This window comes from Pseudophryne corroboree, chromosome 1, assembly GCF_028390025.1.
Source record: "Pseudophryne corroboree isolate aPseCor3 chromosome 1, aPseCor3.hap2, whole genome shotgun sequence".
NCBI classification, from domain to species: Eukaryota; Metazoa; Chordata; class Amphibia; order Anura; family Myobatrachidae; genus Pseudophryne; species Pseudophryne corroboree.
The window spans coordinates 507163538-507184393 of NC_086444.1; the positions used below are offsets into that span (position 1 = coordinate 507163538).

At 42.7% G+C, this 20856-nt stretch overlaps 1 protein-coding gene across 1 annotated transcript in view; it reads left to right on the forward strand.

Moving 5' to 3' along the window:
• CEMIP2 (cell migration inducing hyaluronidase 2) overlaps positions 1-20856 on the forward strand; it is a 132293-nt gene that overhangs the window by 82739 nt on the left and 28698 nt on the right. Inside the window, exons 16-21 of the mRNA XM_063913887.1 lie at positions 316-493; positions 9556-9771; positions 10854-11062; positions 17660-17833; positions 19436-19655; positions 20209-20310. Coding sequence (XP_063769957.1) covers positions 316-493; positions 9556-9771; positions 10854-11062; positions 17660-17833; positions 19436-19655; positions 20209-20310 — 1099 coding nt within the window. The remainder of the gene's footprint in view (positions 1-315; positions 494-9555; positions 9772-10853; positions 11063-17659; positions 17834-19435; positions 19656-20208; positions 20311-20856) is intronic.

The following is a 20856-nucleotide window of genomic DNA, read 5'->3' on the forward strand; positions in this document are numbered from 1 at the left end:
GAATCAAAATTTTAAACTTGCTGAATATTCCCAATTACCAGACCTATGCATCAGGGAATCGGGAAATTGCGACAGTGTGATATATATGGGGGCCTTTATGCTATGTTTTCCTTTAAAATTTAATGTTTTATTGTGTTTTGGGCAAAAATGTAAAGTGAACTTGACCTGAAATCTACATAAATTAAATTTACATTGGTACATTTGTATGGAATGTATATACGTTGATAATAACTGTTGTTATTCTAAACGTAAATATATATGAAAATATATATATGTAAATATATATTCTTTTTTTTTTTTTTTCTATTGCCTCAGGACTTTTCCAATCAGAGGTTTTCAGATTTATGATGGGCCTGTTCGTCTTACAAAAAGCACTTTTAAAAACTTTGTGCCAACACCTGACCGGTTTACAAGTGCTATTGGCTTTCAAATGAAAAACCCTTGGCAGCTGACCCCAAGGAATAGTGTTTCATATCTTAAATTTGGAGCTAATGTAAGTATTTACATTTGTGCATATGATTTTTATGCTTTTTGGCATGTTGTCCAATTGTCAGCGGTATGTGAACATGATTTAAATGTTTGTGTGGATGGCTGGTTAATGCCACAAGTTAAATCAATTAAAAGGTTAACGGGACACTTTTAGAACATTTTTCTTTTTAAATTTGACTTTTTTTGAACTGCTCATCAAAAAAGCCGTGTGACTCTGATTTCTTGTAGCTTGTATATACATTGGGCTTAAAATGTGACTCTCGTGTGTGGCAGCTGATATCCCCTTGTGATCTGATATTTACTGCTGTTTATGTATATGAAAATGTGATTGTGTAAAGTAATGTTTCTGGAGTTAGGAAAAATCCTGACATTTGCATGAGTTTTGGACATTATTCCAGACCTGTTCATTGCTGCATATTTTCCAGGGTTTTTTTTGTATACCGTTGTATTGTATAACCGTATGTAAGCCTCTGTAGTCCCCACCAACTCACTTGCAAGAAAGAAACATACAGTAACTTCCAAGTGAAAAGTTATTCAAATAAAAAAAAATATTTAAAGATCTTTTACAAGGATATTCAATTACCCCGACTTGCTGTTGGATGTAATGTGTCGCTGGTGGGGGGGGGTGAAGGGCGCTACCGAATTAGCCCCGATAAGCCGGCGCGTGCCCGATAACAGCAAGCGGGGCTACTTTCGCCCGTAAACACACAGGTTTCACTGAACCTGTGTGTTTTCGGCTTAAAATGCCAATTAAATCAAATAGGCCAAACGCAAAACCCGAAGAATCATCAGGAGTTTTTACTCCTGATGTCTCATCGGGGGTAATTGAATATCCCCCTTAGAATTGCACATAAAAGCACTTCCCCACAAATGTTACAGCCATGACAGTGCCTCCACTACTCAAGCCAGTGGTAAAACTCTGTAGAATGTTTGACCTACATGGGGCTGACACTGTTGGTGACAATATTGAAAACTGATATGGTGGTAGCTTTAGTGAAAAAGGTTGCACTTATTTACTTAAACATATTTACTTAAAAAAAAAAAAAAACAACAGCATACTATTCCCAAATTTTCTGCTTGTCCTGTGTGTCTAGATTTGTCTCCTGGCTTTGAGGCAGAGGCGACGTGGTAGTTGAGGTCCAGGTAATTAAATTCTAATGTGGGAGTGGCATTCCTCTAATTAAATCCATAGACTAACTATTAAACAAACTGTATGTCCTCTTGACTGTACAAGACGTGTCTTAAAGTAGATCAGGGTAGATCCCAAGTTTGCTATTTCTGGCAGAGGCATGTTTTCTGAAAACATCTCAAAACAGGTTGGAGTTCTGCTTTTATTCACTTTCGCTATTCTGCTAATTGAATATATTGAATGCCATTTTTGTGTAATAAGGCAATAGTCACAAGACAAGGAGAAACTATAATATAAAGTAAAATTTAAAACCTTCATTTCTACTAGTGTTCATTCTAACACCCTGCACATGTATCAACCCATGCAGTTCTTCAGTCTTGCCTGGGGTGTCTCTCTCTGCTGTGGTGCTTCTAGCACACTCTGGTCTGTATCTCAGTGCTGTGATAGAAACCAAAGTGTGCTAGAAGCACCAGAGCAGAGAGCAACACCCCAGACAGGGAAGAGGGATTGCCCAGGTTGTGACAGGTGCAGGGTGCTAGAATCAACATTGTTCCACAATACCACACCATACATTTGCAAATGACACTTGGATGTTTTGTGCTTGATGTGTATTGTATCAATGTTCGAAGTCCATTTTGTAATTATATAAAGACAAAAGAGTTGGTTTAATATAAAGGTGATTTCTTTGGCACCCTACCTTTTACATACTGTAGCTCGATCATGTGCCCACACTTAAGTAGCTATATATATTTTGTGCAACCCCCCCTCCATCCTGTATATATAATTTGATTTGATTATGTGGCCCCTCTAAACTTCCTCCATACTTGCAGATTTTTCTCTCCACTTCTACCTGTATCATTGGATCTTCTCTTTATTTTGGGGGAAAAGATGCCATGTAGAATGTGCAAAACAAACACAAACAAGAAATATAGCACAACAAAACCATAGATCATGGCGAGGACAAATTTAAAAAAACAAAAAATACTATTCTGACAATATTTGTCTATTTTCACTGTTGGTGGAGGAAGCATTCACAGGCCAGTTTAAATCAGTGGTCTACCATTTCAGTAGGCCTGTGGTATATAGAAATATCTCCTTTTTTATACAAATTTGCCACAAAAGAAACTCTTTTATATATGACCCAAATTGCCTGGCGCTAATAAACAGTATTATCAAATAAAGAAAAAATGTGTCTAGAAATAATTATTAAATTTAAGTTTGCAAAAGGCAAGAAAGTATGCACACAGCAGCACCTCGAAAACAGGTGCAAATACAACTGAACAGCAGAGTGCCTCTGCGCTAAAAAATATGCCTTGGGAAAACTAGTCTGGCAGAAAATGTCACACCATTATAAATTATAGAGAATTGATGAATAAAATGAAACACAGGAAACTGCGGCACTCCAATGGTAAACCATGTATTCGTTTACATCATCATAATAGCAAAGGTGGCGGCAACGTTTCGGTACACACAGGTACCGTTGTCAAGCCGCTTGCTAACAGGCTGAGGGAAACAAACAAGATAAGTGAAACAGCACTTACCTATATACCAGACCCCCGGTGCTGAAGGAAGCCGGGTCCGGACGGCTTCCCGCGGCATGTCCGTCCGCGGTGGTCGCCTCCGATGACGTCAGCGTGCAGGCGCCAGCGGTCACCTAGAGACGCGTCATGCGTTGCCCAGGAAACCCGACGCCGGCCGCTGCGATGCCTCCCCGGCTTCCCCCAGCACCTGAAGGAACAAAACAAAGACATATTACAAAACATTAACATAATCAAAAACATGTACACTTACATATGTGAAAAAACATATATATGTGGAAAAGCAGGAGACAAACCAATAACCAATTAAATGAATAATGGTAATCCCGCTATTCAGGAACCTATATGAGACTACAGCACATAAACAACAGATGCTAAACTAGTAATTTATATGTAATTTATCACTGTATGAATCATAGAAAAATATTCCAATTGTAACGTTCGTTTAAACCCGCAGGTGATGTTGTATTTAAATAATGAATCCACTTCATTTCGCATTTAAGAACATGTTCCAGCCTCTCTTAGAGGGGGTGACCGTAATGGCAAGCTTCTTAAATGCGAAATGAAGTGGATATATATATATATATATATATATATATATATATATTCAACAGACAAGTTTTTTTTATTTCTTTGTCTGCTATACTGAAGCATTATAGATCCACCTCCCAGAATAGGTAAATCCAGTTGATTTTTGCATATCTGAAGGTATATTTTAAAGCTGCTATTTAAGCTGTGAAAATGTGTGCTTTATATATAATCTTACGATGTTCTAATTTTATTTGATCGGTCAATATACTTTTAATAAATTTAGCATTTTATATAATTTATAATGGTGTGACATTTTCTACCAGACTACTTTTTCCCATGTCATATATTTTTTTCGTGCAGAGGCACTGTGCTGTTCAATTTTATATATGACCCGTGTATATTTTGTGTGTGAGTTTGTATGCAGAGCAGAACAGAACTTGTATTGGACAAAAGTTGCAGGTGCTACATTGTAGCACTTTGTGTACAGATTCAGAGACTCACTCAAGTGACAAATTAATCTGTACAGTCTCTTTGTGCTTCCTAGTCGCATTGCGTTGCAACTAATGGTGCCCATACACTTGTGCGATGCCCTGCGACGCGACATCGCGGGGCATCGCACCGGCAGTTCAGGTGCGATGAAATCGTACCTGAACTGCCAAAGTGATTACCATGCGATCATGCGATAGATCGCATGGTAATCACGTGACGGGCACGTCACCACCGAGTGGGAGCGGCCTCTGGCCGCTCCTGGTGGGTGCCCATCGCACATCGCAGTGCGGTATATAGCATGTGTTTTTAAAACCACATGTTATCGACCTGTGATAAATATTAAGTGCAGCACATAATATCTTGAGACGCAAGATTCGACCAGCGTACCCGCGCATCGCGTCGAAAGGTACCTAAAATGTGCATACAATCCCCCGATTTCTCTCACAGATCCAGTCGAAATCTAAGGCTAGTACCGATAATCTCACAAGTGTATGGGCACCATAATGCATTTTCTGAAGAAAAATAGCAAAAATAAAGTCCAACACTAGAAGATTCTCACATGACTTGGCGTGCCAAGAGGCGCTGTTTGGTGAGACTGCAGCAGAGATGTATGAGGGCACATCTGTTTGTGCATTCACTTCATGCTACCTTGTACTATTTAGAAGCCAAATACAGCAAAACTGATATAAAATTAATTTGCTTACCATGTATTCCAATATAACCTAACTTCCATTTCAGGTGTAGATATGCTAGAATGGAAAATTACCTGTAGTGTGTACTTCCCTTTCAAAATAATCCTCTTCCTTGTCCAATACTGTACTCATTGCTTTCAGGAGAGATCTCTGCAACCTCCTGCAGCAGTCTTAAGGGCCCTACACACTAATACCCCTTTCACACAGCCCAAAATTTCCCGGGTTATTGCACATGAACGCGCACCAACCCGGGAAATTTCTCGGTGTGAAAGGGTACAGGGTAAAAATCCCGGGATTCCTGCCCCGGCATTTCAACCCTGCAATCGACCAGGGTTGGTCCCGGGATCCTCCCGGGAACCTGGTCTGTGTGAACGGGAGCCGGGTCAATGCGCCCCGGCTCCTGTTCACTTTCTATGTAGCAGGCGGCGCTTGGAGATCATATGATCTCTTGCGCCGCCTCTGCCGCGTCCCCGCTGACGTCAGCAACCCGGCAATATGCCGGGCTACTGACTACGGTATGCAAGGGGTCTTACCCGGGAATGTCCCTGCATGATCCAGGGACCGTATTCCCGGGTAAGACCCCTGCATATCTGGTGTGAAAGGGGTATAAGCGATTACACTGAAAGATATGAACGATCTTGTTCATATCTTTCAGTGTGTATGCACCAGCGATGAACGCTGTGCGGCCCCGCGCTCGTTCATCGTTGGTGCTGGGTCGTTTATACATGCATGCCAATATGGACAATATTGTCTATATTAGCATGCGCGGCTATGGAGCCGGGTGACTGAATAAACTTCACTCCCCCTGTCACCTTACCCCCCGACGCTGCCAGATCGGCCGTATCAGCCGTCGGGCATCTAGGCGGCAAATCCGCTAGTGTGTAGGGCCCATTACTAGCAGTGCTGTGACTGACATCCCAGTACCAGTGCCACCCATTATTTTATTCCTAATTGGTGATTTGTCTCACACTACGATTCTTCCTGCACTGTGCAAGAACTTTTTGGCAGTTAAATACATATTTTAAGCGAGAACCTCCTCTCTGCCTTCAGTAGAACTGCTGGTGTCTGTCATCTGATTTTGCTACTTTCATTTGTGCAGAGGAATAGAAATCAAATGTTAAATAAAATTATCTTGTACATAAATATGCTATTTTTATTTAAAACTTTTTTTTATTTTGCGCCTGTGTGTGTGTGTGTGTGTGTGTGTGTATATATATATATATATATGTATAATTTAAAAAAATATATTTTTGTTTTGCACATATCCAAGTCCGCATCAGCTCCAGAGTTTTAGAGAGGCCTTCCTGCATCTTGTAGTAGTAATCAGTGAGGAGATACACATGTGTAGAATGTGGTATCGATTTTCATGCTATGAATGCACTATTGTTTGTTGATTGCATCTATGCACATTCTGAGAAAAACAGCAAGCTATAAAACAAATCTGGTTCATAAACTTGTCTCCACTCTCCATACAGTACTTGTCGTCATTAACTCCTTGACTGTAAAATGTATACAGAATTCAGCGGTCTTCCTTTACCAAAACAGGCTTGATCAGTATAAAAAGAGGTTTTTGATTTTAAGTCCAGCAATATTTTTTTTTTTTTAGTTTAGTAATTCTTTCCATAAATTAAAACACTTAATCTGTAACTATTTCAAAACTTGAGGGCATTAGAGTCAGATTCTCTTCTTGCTGAAGTTAATGTCTGCTAGAGGAAGCCATGGTGGAGTTAAAGAGTACACTGAACATTTTTTAGAAGTGTAAGATTTTGTATTTAAAAGATGTATATTATATTGCATAACATAAGCACAATTAGAAGCACTGGGTTTAACAACCCGACGCTTCGTATATATACCCCTAGTCTGACGGTGCTGACTAAGAGCTATGATTTCTGCTATAGAAAGCACTGTTAATTTGTTTCTAATTGCCTAGCAAAAAATTGTAATTGAATTTGCTTCTGTGTATTCAATAAGTGATGTTGATATCCCTCATTTGGGTCCCAAAGGATACTTGTAGCCTGCCGGCGAATGCATGTGAGGTATGATTAAAATAAGACCATACCAGTTATTCTGCATCATAATGTTGTAAAAAGTCATATTATTTTTTTTGTAAATACCTATTTTTTGGGGAATTCATTTGTTAAAATACTGTTTCTTGAAGTAATAAGAAGAGGCGATTTGTAAGGCAATTATATGTGGATAAAAAAAACCTATAGTTTTAACACTTTGGGCATGATGCAGCAAACTAAAACTGTTGCCAAACCTCTGAAAATGCTGTTTTTGTTGACTTGGCCACTTTTCCCATATGTATGCACCAATCTCCGGAATGCTTGGATGCAGTGGTTAATGCCATCTTACACGGCATTATGCTATAGAAGCCTCTGGGCTTCTTTTGGTGTTTCCCCTGAGAGAGGGATACAATCCGATCCTTCCCATCAGCCTCTGCAGTGCATGATTCACTGGACACATGCACAGAAGGACTCTGGTCCTAAATCCGTAAGTCCTTCTATTGCAAAGGACATCTCTTACCAGGAGAGCTGTCATTTATGATTTTTCAGGCATATAGGCCCTCATTCCGAGTTGTTCGCTCGCTAGCTGCTCTTAGCAGCAGTGCAAACGCTAAGCCACCACCCTCTGGGAGTGTATCTTAGCAGAAGTGCGAACGAAAGGATCGCAGCACTGCTACAAAAAAAAGATTGTGCAGTTTCAGAGTAGCTCGAGACCTACTCCTAGCTAGCGATCACTTCAGTCTGTTTAGTTCCTGTTTTGACGTCACAAACACGCCCTGCGTTCGGCCAGCCACGCCGACGTTTCCCCAGCCACTCCTGCGTTTTTATCCGACACGCCTGCGTTTTTCCACACACTCCCCGAAAACGGTCCGTTACCTCCTAGAAACACCCACTTCCGGTCAATCACTCTGCGGCCAGCAGTGCGACTGAAAAGCGTCGCTAGACCTTGTGTGAAACTGCATCGGCTTTTGTGAAAGTACGTCGCACGTGCGCACTGCGCCCCATACGCATGCGCAGAAGTGCCGCTTTTTTTACCTAATCGCTGCACTGCGAACGAAAGCAGCTAGCGATCAACTCGGAATGAGGGCCATAATGTTAATAAACAGCATTATGCTTGCGATAACTGGCAGGATGCATCACGTGCAAAATGGGATATGTCACGCATCCCGCCTTTTATATCGAAACAGTGATCTTGTATCTATCATATACGACATTGGGGGTAATTCAGACCTGATCGCTAGGCTGCGTTTTCGCACAGCGGGGGATCAGGTCTAAACTGCACATGCGTATGCACTGCATGGGTACAAAGCGGATCGCCGCGCAGCGATGGCTTTGTGCGAAGAATCCATTCACACGGGCGTTCGCAAGGAGATTGATAGGAAGAGGGCGTTTGTGGGTGGCAACTGACCGTTTTTCAGGGAGTGGCTGGAAAAACGCAGGAGTGTCCAAGCGTTTCCAGAGGGTTCCTGGTGTCCATTCCGGTCCCGGACAGGCTGATGTGAACACAGCGGTAAATCCTGGGCTGCGCAGAGACTGCAGAAGATCCGTTTGTACAGCTCTGCTACACATGCGTTCGCACACTTGCACAGCTTAAATACACTCCCCCTGTAGGCGGCGACTATCTGATTGCAGCAGTGGTCGCTTGCTAGCGATCGGGTCTGAATTAGGCACATTGTTTCCAGTGAACTGATACAAACTTCTCTGTTCATTATGGGTAAAAGAAAAACAACAACACACATTTCAATTTCTGCCTCTATAGCACTAAAGGTAGCTGAAATGTAACAATAGTGTGCTGGGCTGGCCCCGTACCAAATGCTCTTGTAATGTAATGTACTGTATTGTGGGGGAGAAGGTGCTGCAGATGAAGCTAGAGGCTCTCTCATACAAATGGGGCACTCCCCACACAGAAAAAGTCTTTACAAAGACAAAACGGGTCTCTTGATTATTGTGGTGTTTCCTTTGTATATTTAAGTATCCATCTGGGCAAGCTTTTCACATATTAAATACAACAGGGCTCGATAACATATGTCTTCACTTAAAATGAAAACCATATTACTGTTAGAACTAATGTTTTGAGTAAGCAGAAGTTATAGTGTTTAAAAAAATAAAAAAAATCTTATTGTTTTCAAGACTAGTTTAAATAATTTACAATTGCTTTTTTCCTCTTCCTGTTCCCTTTTATTATGATTCAGGGGTCTATTTACTAAGCCTTGGATGGAGATAAAGTGGACAGAGATAAAGTACCCGACAACCAGCCCCTATATCCCATGTCATTGGTACTTTATCTCCATCTAAGACCTGTATTCAATTACTCGCGATCATTGATCGTGGGTAATTGTGTTGCCCGGGGCTATTCAATTAGCCCCGGTGACACGCGGCGCAAACCGCGGCTAATCAGGGATTTTGTTTCATCTGCCTCAGGCAGGTGATGCAAATCCCAGAAAACCCTGAACCCGTGTGTGTTGAGAGAATTTTTTTTTTTTTTTTTTCGGGTGACCTAATTGGTTAGCTCGCACAAAATATTGGAGAAACATCGGGAAACACCGGGAAAAGTTTTCCACTCCTGATGTTTAATCATGGGTAATTGAATACCAAGCCTAAGGCCTAGTAAATAGACCCTTATATTGTCTATTAGTCTTATAATATATAACTTGTGCCTTTGTGTTTCCCCCCCACCCCAGGTTTCATTGAGAGCTTTCTTTGGTCAACCAGGACCATGGTTTGAAACAGGTGACCTGGATGGAGATAAAAATTGTATTTTCCATGATGTAGATGGATCTGTAACAAACTATAATAATACCTATGTGGCACGGATGGACAATTATTTGATTAGACACCCCTCGTGTGTCAATGTTACAGAATGGAATGGGGTCATTTGTAGTGGAACATATGCACAGGTCAGAACTGTCTGTTTTCCTATTTATTGTTTTGTGAAGTAGGGGGAGATGGATCAAGCTTCCTAAAAATTTGAGACGTTGCCCATGGTAAGCAATCGGCTACTAGCGATCATTGTACAAATTGATAGGTAACTGATTTGTTATGGGTATCTTCTCCATTTGCCCACTTCTCCACTCTTTAGAAGGCTTGATACATCTTCCCCATGGTCTTTCTAAAGATACGCTAACAGCGAAGATTGCAGAACCCCAGCAGTTACATACAATATATGTAGCAGGCAGCGTAAGCCCCAAGGTCCTGGAACATGATACCCTGGGAATGCTGTTCTTGTAGGTTTCCATACTTGTCGTACAAGAAGTCGATGACTTGTGTAGTGTTTTTGGCAAACCCCTAAATGTAAATGTTTTAACTTTTGTGCAACATTTTAAATGCGCTGAATAACTGAATCATTGCCTTTATGTTTAATAACTTTATATCTATTTTGTTTATGTTTTGGGGAGTCTACTAGGTCAGTATACTGCAGATGTTCTAATCTTTGTTTTCTTTTCATTTTTGCCAATTAGAAATTTTATTAGCAGTTTCTTATATAGCGCAGCATATTCCGTTGCGCTTTACAATTAGAACAACAGTTATAGAACAAAGCTGGGCAAAGACAGACAGACAGAGGCCCTGCTCGCAAGCTTACAATCTGTTCATTTGGGAAATATTTAGCATCAATACAGTTTTATTAGAATTCTTCTTTATTCATATTAGTCACATAAACTACATGCTACAACGCATGCGTCATATTTATGAAAACCATTTTATGGGAAATCCCCCGATAATGGATAACTGTAAAATGGAAGCACCACTAGGATGTATTAAGGGCTACACAGCAAAAACTGTATTCTTGTAAAGGCTAGCTTGAGAGACTATTAGATGTGAGCCTACTACCTTTTATTAATAGTTACATGTGTACAGGACATTTAAACATTTATATTTACGACATTTATGTTCCTAATATACATGTTTTGTTTTTGTTTTTTTTCCATTTTTTCCCATTTATTTTTGTCTTCCGATTTTAACATTTTTCTTCCACCTCAAGGTCTACATTCAAGCACGAAACCCGCAGAATCTCACTATGACTATGGCAAGAGATGAATACCCTTTAAAGCCAATGTCTCTTCGGGGAATCAACCAAAAAGCACCTTACCAGCAATATCAGCCAGTGGTGATGTTGCAGAAAGGATACACCATACACTGGAATGCACAGGCACCACAAACCATTCACCTTTATCTAATTAACTTTGACAAGTAAGCTATTGTTTATGTATTGTTCCTATGTCTTCTGTGTTTATGTTGTGTCTGTAGAAAAACCTAATGCAGTGTGTAGGCTTTGTTTCTAAAAAGTCTTTCTCTAACGTCCTAAGTGGATGCTGGGGAAACCGTAAGGACCATGGGGAATAGCGGCTCCGCAGGAGACTGGGCACATCTAAAGAAAGCTTTAGGACTATCTGGTGTGCACTGGCTCCTCCCCCTATGACCCTCCTCCAAGCCTCAGTTAGATCTCTGTGCCCGAACGAGAAGGGTGCACACTAGGGGCTCTCCTGAGCTTCTTAGTGAAAGTTTTAGTTTAGGTTTTTTATTTTCAGTGAGACCTGCTGGCAACAGGCTCACTGCATCGAGGGACTAAGGGGAGAAGAAGCGAACTCACCTGCGTGCAGAGTGGATTGGGCTTCTTAGGCTACTGGACATTAGCTCCAGAGGGACGATCACAGGCCCAGCTTGGATGGGTCCCAGAGCCGCGCCGCCGGCCCCCTTACAGAGCCAGAAGGCAGAAGAGGTCCGGAAAATCGGCGGCAGAAGACATCCTGTCTTCATCAATTTAGCGCACAGCACTGCAGCTGTGCGCCATTGCTCTCAGCACACTTCACACTCCGGTCACTGAGGGTGCAGGGCGCTGGGGGGGGGGGCGCCCTGAGACGCAATAAAAACACCTTGGATGGCAAAAAATGCATCACATATAGCTCCTGGGCTATATGGATGCATTTAACCCCTGCCAGAATATACAGAAAAACGGGAAGATAAGGCCGCCGATAAGGGGGCGGAGCCTATCTCCTCAGCACACTGGCGCCATTTTCCCTCACAGCTCCGTTGGAGGGAAGCTCCCTGGCTCTCCCCTGCAGTCACTACACTACAGAAAGGGTTAAAAAAGAGAGGGGGGCACTAATTAGGCGCAGTATTAACTATACAGCAGCTATAAGGGGAAAAACACTTATATAAGGTTATCCCTATATATATATATATATATATATATATATATATATATATAGCGCTCTGGTGTGTGCTGGCAAACTCTCCCTCTGTCTCCCCAAAGGGCTAGTGGGGTCCTGTCCTCTATCAGAGCATTCCCTGTGTGTGTGCTGTATGTCGGTACTTTTGTGTCGACATGTATGAGGAGAAAAATGAGTGGAGACGGAGCAGATTGCCTGTAATAGTGATGTCACCCCCTAGGGGGTCGACACCTGAGTGGATGAACTGTTGGAAGAAATTACGTGACAGTGTCGGCTCTGTATAAAAGACAGTGGTTGACATGAGACAGCCGGCTACTCAGCTTGTGCCTGTCCAGACGTCTCATAGGCCGTCAGGGGCTATAAAGCGCCCGTTACCTCAGATGGCAGATATAGACGCCGACACGGATACTGACTCCAGTGTCGACGGTGAAGAGACAAATGTGACTTCCAGTAGGGCCACACGTTACATGATTGAGGCAATGAAAAATGTTTTACACATTTTCTGATAATACGAGTACCACCAAAAAGGGGTATTATGTTCGGTGAGGAAAAACTACCTGTAGTTTTCCTGAATCTGAGAAATTAAATGAGGTGTGTGATGATGCGTGGGTTTCCCCCGATAACAACTGATAATTTCTAAAATGTTATTGGCATTATATCCTTTCCCGCCAGAGGTTAGGGTGCGTTGGGAAACACCCCCTAGGGTGGATAAACGCTCACACGCTTGTAAGGGCTCTAACCTCTCCTGAGATGGCCGCCCTTAAGGATCCTGCTGATAGAAAGCAGGAGGGTATCCTAAAATGTATTTACACACATACTGGTGTTATACTGCGACCAGCAATCGCCTCAGCCTGGATGTGCAGTGCTGGGTCGGCGTGGTCGGATTCCCTGACTGAAAATATTGATACCCTAGATAGGGACAGTATATTTTTGCCTATAGAGCATTTGAAAGATGCATTTCTATATATGCGTGATGCACAGCGGAATATTTGCCGACTGGCATCAAGAGTAAGTGCGTTGTCCATTTCTACCAGTAGAGGGTTATGGACACGTCAGTGGTCAGGTGATGCGTATTCCAAATGGCATTTGGAAGTATTGCCTTATTAAGGGGAGGAGTTATTTGGGGTCGGTCTTTTAGACCTGGTGGCCACGGCAACAGCTGGGAAATCCACGTTTGTACCCCAGGTCGCCTCTCAACATGAGAAGACGCCGTATTATCAGGCGCACTCTTTTCGTGGACAAGGGGGCAAAAGGTTCCTCTTTTCTGCCCCGTGACAGAGGGAGAGGAAAAAGGCTGCAGAAATCAGCCAGTTCCCAGGAACAGAAACCCTCTCCCGCCTCTGCCAAGCCCTCAGTATACGCTGGGGCTTTACAAGCAGAATCAGGCACGGTGGGGGGTCCGTCTCAATGAATTTCAGCGCGCAGTGGGCTCACTCGCAAGTAGACCCCTGGATCCTTCAGGTGATATCTCAGGGGTACAAATTAGAATTCGAGACGTCTCCCCCTCGCCGTTTCCTAAAGTCGGCTTTACCGATGTCTCCTTCTGACAGGGAGACAGTTTTGGAAGCCATTCACAAGCTGTATTCCCAGCAGGTGATAATCAAGATACCCCTCCTGCAACAGGGAACGGGGTATTATTCCACACTGTGGTGGTACCGAAGCCGGACGGCTCGGTGAGACCGATTCTAAATCTAAAATCTTTGAACACTTACATACAGAGGTTCAAATTCAAGATTGAGTCACTCAGAGCAGTGATTGCGAACCTGGAAGAAGGGGACTACATGGTGTCTCGGGACATCAAGGATGCTTACCTTCATGTCAAAATTTACCCTTCTCACCAAGGGTACCTCAGGTTTATGGTACAGAACTGTCACCATCAGTTCAGACGCTGCCGTATGGATGGTCCACGGCACCCCGGGTCTTTACCAAGGTAATGGCCGAAATGATGATATTCCTTCGAAGGAAGGGAATTTTAGTTATCCCTTACTTGGACAATTCCCTGATAAGGGTAAGATCCAGGGAACAGTTGGAGGTCGGTGTAGCACTATCTCAGGTAGTGTTGCGGCAGCACGATTGGATTCTCAATATTCCAAAATCGCAGCTGGTTCCGACGACTTGTCTTCGGTTCCTAGGGATGATCCTGGACACAGTCCAGAAAAAGGTGTTTCTCCCGGAGGAGAAAGCCAGGGAGTTATCCGAGCTAGTCAGGAACCTCCTAAAACCGAGCCAAGTCTCAGTGCATCAATGCACAAGGGTTCTGGGTAAAATGGTGGCTTCCTACGAAGCAATCCCATTCGGCAGATTCCACGCAAGAACTTTCCAGTGGGACCTGCTGGACAAATGGTCCGGGTCGCATCTTCAGATGCATCAGCAGATAACCCTGTCACCAAGGACACAGGTGTACCTCCTGTGGTGGTTGCAGAGTGCTCATCTTCTAGAGGGCCGCAGATTCGGCATTCAGGACTGGGTCCTGGTGACCACGGATGCCAGCCTGCGAGGCTGGGGAGCAGTCACACAGGGAAGGAATATCCAGGGCTTAGGGTCAAGCCTGGAGACATCACTTCACATAAATATCCTGAAGCTAAGGGACATTTACAATGCTCTAAGCTTAACAAGACCTCTGCTTCAAGGTCAGCCGGTGTTGATCCAGTCGGACAACATCACGGCAGTCACCCACGTAAACAGACAGGGTGGCACAAGAAGCAGGAGGGCAATGGCAGAAGCTGCAAGGATTCTTCGCTGGGCGGAAAATCATGTGATAGCACTGTCGGCAGTATTCATTCCGGGAGTGGACAACTGGGAAGCAGACTTCCTCAGCACGACCTCCACCCGGGAGAGTGGGGACTTCACCCAGAAGTCTTCCACATGATTATAAACCGTTGGGAAAAACTCGACAGGTATTGCGCCAGGTCCAGGGACCCTCAGGCAATAGCTGTAGACGCTCTGGTAACACCGTGGGTGTACCAGTCAGGGTATGTGTTCCCTCCTCTGCCTCTCATACCCAAGGTACTGAGATTGATAAGATGGAGAGGAGTAAGCACTATATTCGTGGCTCCGGATTGGCCAAGAAGGACTTGGTAACCGGAACTTCAAGAGATGCTCACGGAGGATCCGTGGCCTCTACCTCTAAGAAGGGACCTGCTCCAGCAAGGACCCTGTCTGTTCCAAGACTTACTGCGGCTGCGTTTGACGGCATGGCGGTTGAACGCCGGATCCTGAAGGAAAAAAAGGCATTCCGGATGAAGTCAACCCTATCCTGATCAAAGCCAGGAAGGATGTAACCGCAAAAACATTATCACCGCAATTGGCGAAAATATGTTGCGTGGTGCGAGGCCAGTAAGGCTCGACGGAGGAAATTCAACTGGGTCGATTCCTACATTTCCTGCAAACAGGAGTGTCTATGGGCCTGAAATTAGGGTCCATTAAGGTTCAAATTTCGGCCCTGTCAATTTTCTTCCAAAAAGAACTAGCTTCAGTCCCTGAAGTTCAGACGTTTGTAAAAGGGGTACTGCATATACAGCCTCCTTTTGTGCCTCCAGTGGCACTTTGGGATCTCAATGTAGTTTTGGGTTCCAAAAGTCACATTGGTTTGAACCACTTAAATCTGTGGAGTTAAAATATCTCACATGGAAAGTGGTCATGCTGTTTGCCCTGGCCTGGGCCAGGCGCGTGTCAGAATTGGCGACTTTATCCTAAAAAAGCCCTTATCTGATTTTCCATTCGGACAGGGCGGAATTGAGGACTCGTCCTAAGTTTCTCCCTAAGGTGGTTTCAGCGTTTCACCTGAACCAACCTATTTGTGGTGCCTGCTGCTACTAGGGACTTGGAGGACTCCAAGTTGCTAGACGTTGTCAGGGCCCTGAAAATATATGTTTCCAGGACGGCTGGAGTCAGGAAATCTGACTCGCTGTTTATCCTGTATGCACCCAACAAGCTGGGTGCTCCTGCTTCTAAGCAGACTATTGCTCGTTGGATTTGTAGTACAATTCAGCTTGCACATTCTGTGGCAGGCCTGCCACAGCCAAAAATCTGTAAATGCCCACTCCACAAGGAAGGTGGGCTCATCTTGGGCGGCTGCCCGAGGGGTCTCGGCTTTACAACTTTGCCGAGCAGCTACTTGGTCAGGAGCAAATACGTTTGTAAAATTCTACAAAATTGATATCCTGGCTGAGGAGGACCTGGAGTTCTCTCATTTGGTGCTGCAGAGTCATCCGCACTCTCCCGCCCATTTGGGAGCTTTGGTATAATCCCCATGGTCCTTACGGAGTCCCCAGCATCCACTTAGGACGTTAGAGAAAATAAGAATTTACTTACCGATAATTCTATTTCTCATAGTCCGTAGTGGATGCTGGGCGCCCATCCCAAGTGCGGATTGTCTGCAATACTGGTACATAGTTATTGTTACCAAAAAATCGGGTTATTGCTGTAGTGAGCCATCTTTTCTAGAGGCTCCTCTGTTATCATGCTGTTAACTGGGTTCAGATCACAAGTTGTACGGTGTGATTGGTGTGGCTGGTATGAGTCTTACCCGGGATTCAAAATCCTTCCTTATTGTGTACGCTCGTCCGGGCACAGTATCCTAACTGAGGCTTGGAGGAGGGTCATAGGGGGAGGAGCCAGTGCACACCAGATAGTCCTAAAGCTTTCTTTAGATGTGCCCAGTCTCCTGCGGAGCCGCTATTCCCCATGGTCCTTACGGAGTCCCCAGCATCCACTACGGACTATGAGAAATAGAATTATCGGTAAGTAAATTCTTATTTATTTTTTTTTCAAATATACCTACAGATGTGTCCTCGTATACCTTTTTTTTTTTTTTTTTTTTTTTTATGCCACATGGCAACATTTCCATGTTGTGCAATTTTTCACCACAATTTTGGTACTTCCTCAATTTTGCATCTTGGTTCACATATGGAGGGTAATTCTGAGTTGATCGCAGCAGGAATTTTGTTAGCAGTTGGGCAAAACCATGTGCACTGCAGGGGAGGCAGATATAACATGTGCAGAAAGAGTTAGATTTGTGTGGGTTATTTTGTTTCTGTGCAGGGTAAATACTGGCTGCTTTATTTTTACACTGCATTTTAGATTTCAGTTTGAACACACCACATCCAAATCTAACTCTCTGCACATGTTACATCTGCCCCACCTGCAGTGTACATCGTTTTTCCCCATTAGAGGAAGATTTTGCTTTTGCGATCAACCTCGAATTAGGCCCTATGTTTTTAGGAATATTTTTTGGTAGCAAGGGAATTAGTATAAAGTTGCAGATAAAGCATAATGATGTATCGCACTGGTCACTCATACCAGACCTGTTTGGAGAGTTTTGAGGATAGGTGTAAGTAAGTAGTCACATCTGAACAACTCTACTGCAATTGAAAAACGTCTGTAGGTTACGGGGATATCTATTTTTTATTTTTGATGCTTTTTCACTCATATAGGAATGTTTTCATGAAATTAAACTCCTTTCAATTTTAAAAATGCAGTGATCTGTAATTTATTTTCATTTGGTGCATATTGAACTTATATTTAAGCATAACATTGTATTTCGTTTATATAGATCTATGTCACATGTACTGTCTCTTTCTTGAAGTTTTAAAGCTGTACATTGTCTTCATCACAGAGATGACTGGATCAGAGTTGGTCTGTGTTACCCCCCAGACACTAGCTTTCAGGTGATGTCACAGATTGTTAAAAGCTTGACGATTCCCGTTGAAGAATACCAGCCGGTGTCCTCTATAGAGGAACTGCAGAAGAAAATATTTGAGAGGAAGTTTTTCTTTGATAACGACACAGGGTAATAATAGGATCTCCGATGTATTCTTAACAGGATACAATTTGTCAACACCCATCTAACCCATGACCAAGTTCAACAGTCATTGAGTTTCCAGGAAAATCTTGAACTATTTTAAGGCTTGCAGTGATTTTTTTCTGTATCACTAGCTGTTGATAGTATCACTTTTTAAAGGTTATGTCCATGAAAAAATGTTTTCTAAATATTGTGACCTTCCTCTACTGTCAGAAATAACAGGGGTCATATAAATGGGACCACAGATTAATAGCCTTACCCATGCCAACTGCCCGATAATCATCCATTTTACATTAACATTCTCAACCTCTGGGAGTTAACGGTAAACTCTGGGCTATGAGATTTACAAGGTCTTGTGGTAAAAGATTAGTTACTTCTGAAACAAGTGGATCTCAGGAAAATATGCCACACTCATTGTGCATATGGGTTCTGATAGTTTGGGAAGGTGGGGGGAAGATATATAAAAATGTCAATTTCAAATTGAATCCCAAAGACTGTGAAATTTTGCACTATCTAATAAGAGAGGAACCACCCAAAACAGTTGTCACATTTGCCAAAATGTTTTTAATCCAAATATTTAATTGAGTCCTTATTTTGTATCACATGACCTACCTTCTATAAAGACATTGCGAACTGTAGGCAAGCTAAAGTCTACTAGCAGCAACCTAAGGAATCCTGTATGTGGAGGCACATCATTAATCCATTGGAAGTTGAACTACTCATAAAAAAATATAATAGGTCAGAAATGTGTTGGTCTGTGTTATAACCTGTACTCAGAGACAACCTAATTAATATAGTACCCCGATGGCTGTTTTGTTTAAAGTATAAATTGTTTCCTTTAGTAACAATTCTCGCTTTATATGTGAGATACAGGTTTGTGATACATATCCTTCAGGCCTTCTAGTCTAGTAAAGTTCTAAGGATTTCTTCACACTTGTAACATGGGGGATCATTCTGACCCGATCGCACGCTGCAGTTTATCGCAGCGGTGCGATCGGGTCAGAACTGCGCCGCAGTGCGCCAGCGCATGCCATGCAGTACGATCGCCTCTGCCTGATTGACAGGCAGAGGCGGTCGCTGGGCGTGGGGGGTCACGAAACGGCAGCATTTGGACGCCGTTTCGTGGGCGCGGTCCGGCCAACGCAGGTGTGGCCGTACTGTGCGGGGGGGCGGGCAGCAGCGGCTGCGTGACGTCACACGCAGCCGCTGCGGGCCGGGGAGCGACCAGTAGCTCCTGGCCAGCACGCTAAAGCTGCGCTGGCTGGGAGCTACTCCTAAAGTGCAAAAGAATCGCCGCTGTGCGATGCTTTTGCACTTCTGCTTGGGGAACCGGCACTGACATGCGGGGCGGGATAGCCCTGTGCTGGGCGGGATAGCCCTGTGCTGGGCGTCCCCCCACATGTCTATGGACATGATCGTAGCCCTGCAAAATTTGGCAGGGCTACGATCAACTCGGAATGACCCCCATAATCAATTTTCTTACATGCCATTTCTAAATTTGTATTTATGAATTTCTCTAAACAAACCATTACAGAATAAGTTTGATTGTAATTCTAATTCCATGTCTACTTCTTTTCTCATACACTTTAGATTACTCTTTCTCTTCCTCCAAGCAAAACACAACCGCGACAGTCACAGCTATTGCTCTTCTCAGGGATGTGAAAGAGTGATGATCAATGCTACATTTCGCTCCAAAGCAACAAGCAACTGTATGGCCAAGGCATACCCCAAATATACCAAAGCACCAGCTGCAACAAAACCAATGCCAATTAAATCAACTGCAACTTGCACCAGATGTGGTGCATCTCAGGTACTGATAATGTTGGCACTTCTTTACATTTATTTAAACATTCATTAGCTTAACACTGGAAGGCTGCATGTAAAGTACATAATAACATTAGAGGTTTTCTGCGATCCTAGCATCTTCTAAAATGTCATTGGTTGCTGTGATATAGCAGCATAGACCCCAATAGCCATGTTATATATCGCTAGTGAAAGAAAAGTACCCCACAGTTATGTTTCGCAAACAGAGCTTCTCAGCAAGACTTGAGCAATTACAAATCCTAACACTCATTAAAACTTCCTGCTGTAACCTATGAATTTACAAGTTTGACCTCCAGATGCTTTCTTAGAAATACATTTCTTGTAAAGATTGAATGGGAAATTGTATGTTTACACGGTAGAAGGGAAAAAAAAATGTAAAAACAAAAGTCCACATATGCCAAATTCATCTTGGCTTACTTTGCAGAAGAAGAGAAGATGTTCTTAAATAGCAAGTTTATATGTATAATTGTGTATATTTGAGATTTATTCCATTTGGAAATGATATAAATAATGATTCGAATTTCATTGTTTGGTGGTAGGTGGTGTATACCAGTGATCCTCAAAATGTCTACCTCCATGTGGAAATTCAGTCTCTTAGCAAAGCGGAAATCCAACAAAAGGCTGTAGAATCTTTTATTGCAGTAAGTAAACACTTCAGCTCATAATAGAACTACTTTCATACTGTACTGTAGGTAGGTTATTGATGGTAAGTAAATATTTGTTATTGATTTTTTTTTTTTTTAAAAAGCGTTGTTTTCGACACTAGATATTTTGGCAAGTACAATAAAAATAAAGATTTTTCCATTGAGTGGCATGGATAAAGTGTATACATTCCATTATTTTTTAACTCTGCAATCCAGAGTAGCAACCATTATTATTAGTTCCCTTCACTGCCCTGTTATCCATACCTTGGAGCCAGGCAGTTGAATGACAATGTTCCTATTCAGATATATTTAGGTAGTCTGCATATGTTTCTAGTCCTCCTGCACAGTGCATCACAGTATGACCATCTGTGGCCTGCAGCTGCAGGTAACTAGTCCTAAATTTGTTATATGGAGTGGAAAAAATCATACAATATGATTGTCATTAAAAAAAAAAAAATACATACCATCTAATTACAAAACTTGCCTTCTGATAGATAGAAATAATTAAAATATTTATATTTTAATGTAACAAGGGTGCTCTTG